The sequence below is a fragment of the Tetrao urogallus genome (assembly GCF_951394365.1).
Source record: "Tetrao urogallus genome assembly, chromosome: 11".
Classification (NCBI taxonomy): domain Eukaryota; kingdom Metazoa; phylum Chordata; class Aves; order Galliformes; family Phasianidae; genus Tetrao; species Tetrao urogallus.
The window spans coordinates 10,256,330-10,265,332 of NC_136824.1; the positions used below are offsets into that span (position 1 = coordinate 10,256,330).

The 9,003-nt window shown below is 41.5% G+C and overlaps 1 protein-coding gene across 2 annotated transcripts in view; it reads left to right on the plus strand.

Annotated features, from left to right (window-relative positions):
* FBN1 (fibrillin 1) overlaps positions 1–8,534 on the plus strand; it is a gene marked incomplete at both ends in the record, with an annotated part of 146,511 nt that extends 137,977 nt beyond the window's left edge. The window contains 5 exons of one of the 2 annotated variants that reach the window (XM_079541146.1): positions 246–374; positions 1,363–1,482; positions 4,335–4,566; positions 5,572–5,746; positions 8,145–8,534. In XM_079541146.1, coding sequence (XP_079397272.1) covers positions 246–374; positions 1,363–1,482; positions 4,335–4,566; positions 5,572–5,746; positions 8,145–8,534 — 1,046 coding nt within the window. The remainder of the gene's footprint in view (positions 1–245; positions 375–1,362; positions 1,483–4,334; positions 4,567–5,571; positions 5,747–8,144) is intronic. The other variant, XM_079541145.1, reaches the window with a different exon arrangement.
* Between the last annotated feature and the right edge of the window lie 469 nt (positions 8,535–9,003).

A 9,003-nucleotide genomic window follows, 5' to 3' on the forward strand; every position in this document is an offset into this window, starting at 1 on the left:
ACTTTTTTTTTCTTGGTGAAAAAAAAAAAGAAGCATTTCCTTTCCCAAAGCTGTTCTTAATTTTTTTTAAATTAAAATTGTCAGCTCTTCTGTAGTAAAAAGTGAGAAATGGAGTGGGCAGTAAGACAGCTACGTTGCTAATGTCTCTTTACTGCTTGTCACAAACCTTTCATTGTCAGCATTGCTAAATCATCATCTTTACTATGAAGAATAAAAAGTAACACTCAGACTTTGATTTCCTTCAGATAATAATGAATGTGCTACAGAAATTAATTTATGTGGGGCAAAAGGTATTTGCCAGAATACTCCGGGAAGTTTTGTGTGTGAATGTCAGCGTGGCTTCTCACTCGACCAGACTGGGCTTAGCTGTGAAGGTAGGTGCAGCACAGAGCGTTGAATTTCATCTCATCTTGCTTTCCTACATCTTTTCTCATCCTGCTGTTGTCCAAGGAAGGATATACAGTGTTAGAACCAAATCCTATCGAGTATATTCAGATTGAAGGGAGGATGGGATTTAGAAGTTTATCAACAGGGACATATTTCTCTTCATGGGTGTGAAGACATTGATAACTTGTGGGATTCTAGAGAGCTGAAATCTTCTGAGGATACTATAATATAATATAGTTATATAGTAATATAGTTTTTTATATTTTATATTTTAATATTATATATATATATTATAATATATAATATTATTAAATATTATTATTATATTAAATATAATATATTTAATATATTTTTTATATTTTATATTATTATATAATAATATATATAGTATATAGTAATATATTATAGATAATATAATTTAGTCTGGAATGTTTTAGTTTACGAATCACAAGTTCAGTGAACTTCTGTCAAATCCTGCCTGGATTTCTGAGGGACTCACCAAGGACAGGAAGTCTTGCATCTGCAAGGTGACCTACGGGTTTTTCACGGGCTGTTGGCTTTATTTCTCTGGGTCCCTAGAGCCTTTTCACAGAACAGGGTTTGGTTTGCTTTGAAAAAAGTTATCTTGGGATTGCTGGGTTTGATGCTTAGGTAAAAGCAAGGAATTCTTCACTTTGGAGGTTGGATCCTTTGGAAAGCCTTTTTTGGCTTTCTGCTCTCTGCTCCACAGCAGAATGCAGTAGCTATGGAATCTGTGGGTGGATTTGAGCCTTTGGTGGTTTTCTGCCATAAGTTCTTGCTGTAGAACCAGAACTCCAAACCTGAAAGGCCTGAAGTGGTCTCCCATTGCTGGTCAGGGTTTTGGAATAACCTGCATTATCCCTGTATGTATGGATGATTACTTGTAACACAGTTTTCAAATTAGTACAATTTGAGCCTCTCTCCCAGAATTCAGAGTGTATCTCACCTTTTTAGATGTTGATGAATGTGATGGAAACCATCGATGTCAGCATGGCTGCCAAAACATAATCGGAGGATACAGGTGTAGCTGCCCACAAGGATATCTCCAGCATTACCAGTGGAACCAATGTGTTGGCAAGTCATTTTTTATAGTTTCTGTATGGAAATGCATGCAGCAACAAGTCAAGGGCAATGGTTCGGTTTGCCATATATTTTTTTCTGATCATAATTTACTACATTCAGTGGAATTACATTTCAAGTTGAGTTGTCCTGGGAAAGGCAGTTGGTTTGAAACAGCCAGTAGCTCATATCCTGGCTCGATGAGGTAAGTACAAACAAGGTGAGCTTTGAGGGTGCAAGATGTTGTATTGATTTTGAGGAAAAGTGCATTACTCACATGCATCTTGTGATGTGAACGAAGGAAGTCTTCTCAGCCATGCAGCAGTCTCCAATCTGAGAGTTGGTTAAACCTGGCAGATTCAAAACTAAAAGTTCGGGTTGTTATATGGTAAAATTAAACTTCTGGAGTAAATAATTTTAAATTCTATTAAAATTCTACTCAATCCGTGCTTTTATCATTTGTTACAACACCTACAGCAAGCTTGCTGTGTGTAAGCTCTTTACAGAATCAGTCTTTTCTCATAACTGACTAAAGCTGCTGCCATCTGTCTAAAGATGATTCCTTGCAGCTTTGGAATAGAATTTACTAGTTATAAGTGACAAAAGCTAGTGTTCTTTATTTATTTTAAGAAGTAAATACACTGGAAAATTAAAATGCGTATTTCTTTTTGTCTAAAATTTGGTTCTCTGAGCTGTCTTAGATGAGGCTGCATGTGCAGAGGCTGCGTCGCTGCGGGGTATGACATGAGCAGACAGAACGGGGTCCTCTGCAGGAGTCATGAGAAATGTCTCTGTATCTTCCCATAGCATGCAGCATGTGCAAACAGAAGAAGCACTTCAATAAGTTTTCCTCTCGTGACAGCTTTGTGCAGTTTCAGTTACGTCTAATGGGCTTCACATAGGCTAGTCTTGTGTAGATAGCGGAGATGTGTTTGATTACTTTGAGAACAAAGAGCTTCATATCTCTTTGTTTAGCTTTCTTTGCTTTCAGAAACATAAAAATGCCTTAGCTTGTTAGCACTGTGGTGCTCTGGGGAGATCTCTGTTTTTCATCGTGCTTACCAAGTTTCCTGACGTTTTATGCAGTCCTTGCTGTGACATTTGCTCGCTTGTGATCCAGTGCTTAATGCTGATTGCATACAAGATAACAAGGAGGAACTCAAATACAGGATGGCCTTGAGTGCTAACTAAACTAGCAGAGCATAGAGTTGAATTAGAATCTAATAATTGGCACGAGAGAAAAATCAGACAAGCCTGTAAGAACTAGCAGTTCTGACTGCTGGAAGACACTGTGGAATGTGAAAGAGTGCAGCTCTGCTGCAGTTTTGCAATATATCCTTGCTGTTTCTGAGTCTTCCTGACTGACATCTTTAAACTCAGTGCATTTCTAGCCTGGTTCTCAAACAAGGTGAACACTTTTATCTTTTGTGACCATGGACTACTGTTCAGGTTTCAGGCAGGACTATCAGTTTCTGAATTCTCAGGCCCCAGTGAAAGAACGCTTTAGCAACAAATACTTTCATCAGAGACTTCACTAGGGAAAATGAGACTTGAGGGGAAAAACTTGGCTAACACTTTCACCTTCTTGGACGTGGGGCAGTCCAGGCAGAAACCCAAAACGGTGGCGCATGAGACCTGGTTTCATCACCTGCTCACAGCACCTCTCATTCCTGCTGAGGCTGGGCATGGCAGAGCTGTGTGTATTGGAGTGCAGAACACCAGAGTGCAAAGCTGACACCTGATGGCACAGCTTGCATACAGTCTGAGGATCCTGTACCTTTTCCTCAACAGTCACCTAAAATATGGGAGCTAACCTTGGTGATGTCCACGTTCTGTTTGCTGTGGAACAAGGCAGAGTATGTATCCTTGTGGTTGAGCAAGTTTCTGTGGTTCAAACATTCATTTATGGAGTTGACCTAATTGCTATGAATTCAGATGTGTTCGGTGTGTTGAGCATTGAAACATCAATCTAAGTTAATGGCAAAGCTCGTATGGGCTTAGTTAGAATTCAGACCCAAGTTTAACTCTTCAGGTCCTCACATGTTCACTTTTGATGTCTGTAATTACATACTTTCCTAGATCTCCTGGGCATAACATGGGGGAAGAATCCATGTAACAGGCAATTCTGTAACAATTCCTCCATATTACTTTGCAATTTCAACTCTGCAAACAGTTTGTGCCTTTTTTAGCTTATTTGATGAAGTGTTCAGGGACTTTTGATGTTGATACAGCACATATTTAGATAATCACTGAAGAATGCTTTGGTTCCTCCCATGCCTTGTGCAGACAATTCTGTGGAGCACCCTGCAAAATCACCCTGCAAAGAGTAGAGCATCACTTTTTAAACAAAAAACAAACAGTCACATTGTTTGGGAAAAGACAGTAATGCTCTGAATTAGCACTTATTCTCCTCTAACCTGGACGTGTAGGTTGGAGATGCTGCTCTGGACTTTGTATGTTTATCCATGCTGGGATTTTCAGTGCTTGGAAAAGGTGTCAGAGCCTGATTCCCTCTAGTTTTTCTTTGATCTTGAGTAGATTATGGGATTACTAGGATGGGATTACTAGACCAGATCCTCGACCTTATAAAGTCTTATCCTCAGGTTTTTTTTTCTGGAACAAGAAATGTTCCCTCCTCTGCTTCTCAGCTGTTGAGAGCACGAACTGATGTGGTATGAGATATCTGCAGTAGAGTGGCCCAGGTGTTGCTCTACTGTCTGGCGTAGTCACCTCCTAGCAGCCAGGGTTGAGGCCGAGCCCTGCTCTTTGTTTCTGTGCATCTGGTACAGCAGCACCTGTTTCTGAAGAGGTAGGTTGGACTGACCTGAGAGTGGAAATTAACATGGTGTGTTCTTCTTCCTTTCCAGATGAAAATGAATGTCTAAGTGCACACATTTGTGGAGGAGCATCTTGCCACAATACTTTGGGAAGCTATAAATGTATGTGCCCTACCGGATTTCAGTATGAACAGTTTAGTGGAGGTTGCCAAGATATCAATGAATGCGGTTCTGCACAAGCCCCATGCAGTTATGGTTGTTCAAATACTGAAGGTGGCTATGTCTGTGGATGTCCACCTGGTTACTTCAGAATAGGACAAGGGTAAGGGATTCTCATTTTAAACTAACAGACATAAAGGCGACGTAACTCGCTCCCTTCTCTAGTGTGGAGCAGCAGAACCAGGGTGTTATCACCACTGAGAGAGATGGACAGGATTGTGGAGGTGCTCAGGAGTTGGATTCACCTGCTTCTTTTGGAGACAGGGAGGAGCTACATGGTTTTAGCGTTAAAGGAAATCTGGTCACAACAACCAGATTCCATAATCCTTTTAAAGTTACTGCTTTCACCTCTCCCTTGCACACCCCAGCAGCCAGCCAAGCTATCTGAGGTCACCTCTTGGGAGCTGACACCTCTCACTCTGATTTGTGGTGTACCACTTGTCTGTTTTAAAAGCAAAGCAAAACAAGCCTTGCCAGCTCCAAAGACAAATGATCCTATACAGGTGGTGATTGGAATTACAGTTTCATATGCTCTTATGTTCTTGTATGTTTCATATTCTTATGTGTTCCAAATGAATTACTTTTTGCATAAATGTCTGCTTTATCAAGGAAACCAATTTTCACTTGCCCAGTTGGGAGTGTTAGGGCAGTGCATCATGTTGGACCAAGCACTGAACTGGAAAGCAGAAAGATTGTGCTTTAAATTTTAGAAGTGACTAAAAGCTTCGGGATGCTCACTTGAACTACATTATGAAAGACCCCAATTCTCAGATTTTTCTGCACCTCCTGAAAATTGGTCACTCATTGCGTTTCAGGTTGGATGACAGAAATAACTAACAACTTCTTAGAGCCTAAACTGGTGTTTTTAAACATGTTACATATTGGCAGGCCTCTTTTAGACAAAGCCCCATGGAAACAGATTCTTGAAATCAAAGAGGTAGTTGCTTTGTGATTCAATGAGAATTTTGCCTGTTAAATTGGACAGAAAATTTCCTGGGAAATGAGTGCAACACAGTTTCTTCATTATTTGTATTCACAGTCCCCAAATTTAGCTTTTGTTAAGATACCTGTCTCACTGGAATTAATTTTGGATTTCTTCCTTCCTCAGACACTGTGTTTCTGGAGTTGGGCTAGGCAAAGGTCAAGGACAAGAGCTTTCACTCAGCGGAGAAATGGATGACAACTCCCTCTCTCCAGAAGCTTGCTATGAATGTAAAATCAATGGCTATCCCAAGAGAGGAAGGAAGCGCAGGAGTACTAATGAAACTGCAAATGAAGCAGAGGTAATTGACCCTCGGGGGGGAAGGGGTTTGTTATCTTATGAAAGCCAGTCTCGGATTGATGAATGCCAAAAAGCAATCCCACGGGAAAAATTTTTATCCTGAAGTAGACCAAGGGGCTGGTTTTGGACACCAGGTGTCTGGGTCAGGGCTTTCTGAAATTGTTCTGTCACTGTCACACAAAGGTTGTCCCATGCAACCCTTTGATTCCCACTACCTACATTGCATCAACACTAAAATAAACACCCACCCAGCTATCCTGAGGACAGTGCTCTCACCCGCCAAACGGGCTCTTGATGTAAGAGGATGGCAGGCAGTAAAGCATTTGTGTGACCTCGTGGCCAGAAAGGCAGCATACAATGGACAGGGTGGATGGACCTCTCCAAGCAGGATCGTGTTGTGTCTGGGTCCGGAGCCCACAGCAAAGCAAACAAAGAGCATTGGTTGTGAACATTGAACTTCGAGGGAGTCCAGAGCATCCCAGTGCTGCAGCTCTTCCTGGGGCTCATCCACACGCTCACAGTCACTCAAGCTGCCAGCCTGGGGCCAAAGCTGTCAGTGAGGTCACCTATTGTACTCACTGCTGGTCCAGGCAGAATTAGGGAGGCTGAGCTTCATCTGTCATCACCTGGAAGTTGCTAGGGACAGAGACAGGTTTCTGTTTGCCTCTCAGTGGGATAACTGTGTACCAGTGAATGTGTAAAAACCTATTGCAGTGCTCACCCAACTCCACTTCTTTCTAGCTGTTGTCATTGGTTTCTTTTATATTAACCAAACATTAACAAGTGGTTTCTGCACTCATGTTTATGTGAAAACTTAGCTGTTGTGTGACAAGTTTTATCTTTCTGTGAAGAAGAAGGCATCCTTTTTCATTCATCCTGGAGGGAAATATTTTCCATTAGTTCTTGGCAAATGTTTTGAGAAGTAGCATTAATGAAAAGTAAATCCTTTACCAAACCCCACCTGCTGGAGTTTGTTCCGTATTGGTCACAACACTGGGGCACAATGTGATTGAGGTGGTTGTAACTGTGGTGGTTTGTTGTTCTGCTGAGCTTGTCACACATTGTCCAAAAGTCACTCTCCCAGCATGAGTGCAAAAGTTGTAGTAGAAGTGCAATCTTATAATAGTCCCTTGCGTTACCTGAGGCTTATTTTACCTTGGAATACAGGGTCGGAATGCCCAGTTGAGTCATTCAGTCCAATGTCCCGCACAAGTCACTACGCTTAAATCTTTTTCCCACCAGTTAAATGTAGGCTTTAAAAACAATAAACAGCTTGCAGGAGAAATGTCACCAAGTCCACAGTCATTCGACTTCTCACTTCTTCATCCATTCTATGGTGACGGTGGTGTTACAGGTGAAGGGATCTGACCTGATCTAGCCAGAGAAGCAGTAGGTCATGGCAGGTGTCAACTGCAGCATTTGCCATTCAGCTAAGAGTACGTGTCCACATATGTAAATGTGTGTTTCATTCAGAATTTAATAGAGATACACTGAACACTCTTGTACAGAAGTGTTGTTAGACTGTCATGACCCTGAGCTGCCATGTGTGTTCTCTGCTCACATGTATATGTGATAGAGCTTGCTTTTCCATACGTGAATACAGGAGATCTGAGGGCAAGTTAGCTGTTTCCATTGTGTGCTCAGCATATGGCTCTGCTAACATGGGAAAACAAGAGAGTAAGAGAGTGCTTTTGACCAGAAGAGTGGACACTTGATTTTGAGCAGAGTGTGGTTGTAAACTGTTTCTGCAACACGTTTCAAATTTCTCTGTGCTTGGTGCTGGGTAAGGGCATTTGTCTGAGATGATTTGTATCTTCCTTTCCAAATTATAGCGTTTAGCTGATGTGCTGTCTGAAGTGTTTTCAGTCTGCCCCTGCAGCGTGACTCACACATACAAGACTTGGGAAGTACAGTGATGTCACTTGGAGGCAGGGGGTAATGCTCCTTGTCCAGCAGCCTGCCCCCAGTTCCATGTCTAAACAGAGCAAATATCACAAAGTAGAAAACTCCTACCTAAACGAATGCCTCTCCCACAGACCATGCTGTCTTCTGTGCATCATTCCTGTTAGCTTGTGATTTCCCTGACAGAGAGGTAGAACAACAGGCCTTTGCAGAGTGTAGGACACTGGGCGCAGACACTGAGCACAGCCAGATGTCAGGCAGCAGGACCCAGATGGAGAAATTGTGTGCCTCCATTACCATGCAGGGGCGGTGTCAAAGACTCTACTTTATTCTGACAACCACTAAGCCTCCAAGAATGGTTTAGACAGAGGACTTTATAGAATCTCCTTTTAAAAACTATTTCATTAATAATGGATGAGCTGGCTGAGAAATACACATACAGATGCCTGTGAAACGTTCTCTGACAAAGGCAGCTAACATCATTTGTTCTTGTGCAGGATGAGCAAGAGCTGGAGCCTCCAGTCAGTCTTGCCAGCTGGGATATTGAGAAAGCAGCAGTCTTTTCTATCAACATCTCCGATCTCAGTAACAAAGATCGCATCCTGAAACTGCTTCCTGCCCTCACAACACTGACAAACCATAACCGATATTTAATTGACTCCGGAAATGAAGATGGTTTCTTTAGAATCAATAAGAAGGACGGAATAAGTTACCTTCATTTCACAAAGAAGAAGCCAGTGCCTGGAAACTATTCATTACAAATCAGTAGCATTCCACTCTATAAAAAGAAGGAACTTAACCAGCTTGAAGAGAAACATGACAAAGACTACCTCAGTGGTGAGCTGGGAGATAACCTGAAAATGAAAATTCAGATATTGCTTCATTAATTCATCAACCAAAGACCAAATAATTAAACCAAAGATAGATAGGTAGGACTGAATATTCCTCCCAATCAGATTCTCCATATCATAGGTACAATCTTACATGAGTACATTTGTATGAACGAGCACTATTATATTATTACATAAACAAGGTACAGGATGAATACCCTAGCTCAAAACAACCACTTTCTCAGGCTTTTAACTGTAGCTGAGCTACCTTGATATGTTGAATCTTGAAAACTGGGACTTTTGCCTTTGGAAGTTGGCCACTGATGCTGAGACACGTCATCATTTCAGCAGAGGTACACGAATGTGCTTTCAACTGATGGACAGCTCTATTTTTGTAATTCTTAAACTTCGCTTCTCCAACTACAACTTACTAGGTCAGCCATTTATGATATCCATTTGGTGCTAGTAAATTTCCAACCTAGATTTATAAATGCACTGTAATATTTACACAACTTAGAAGCCAAAA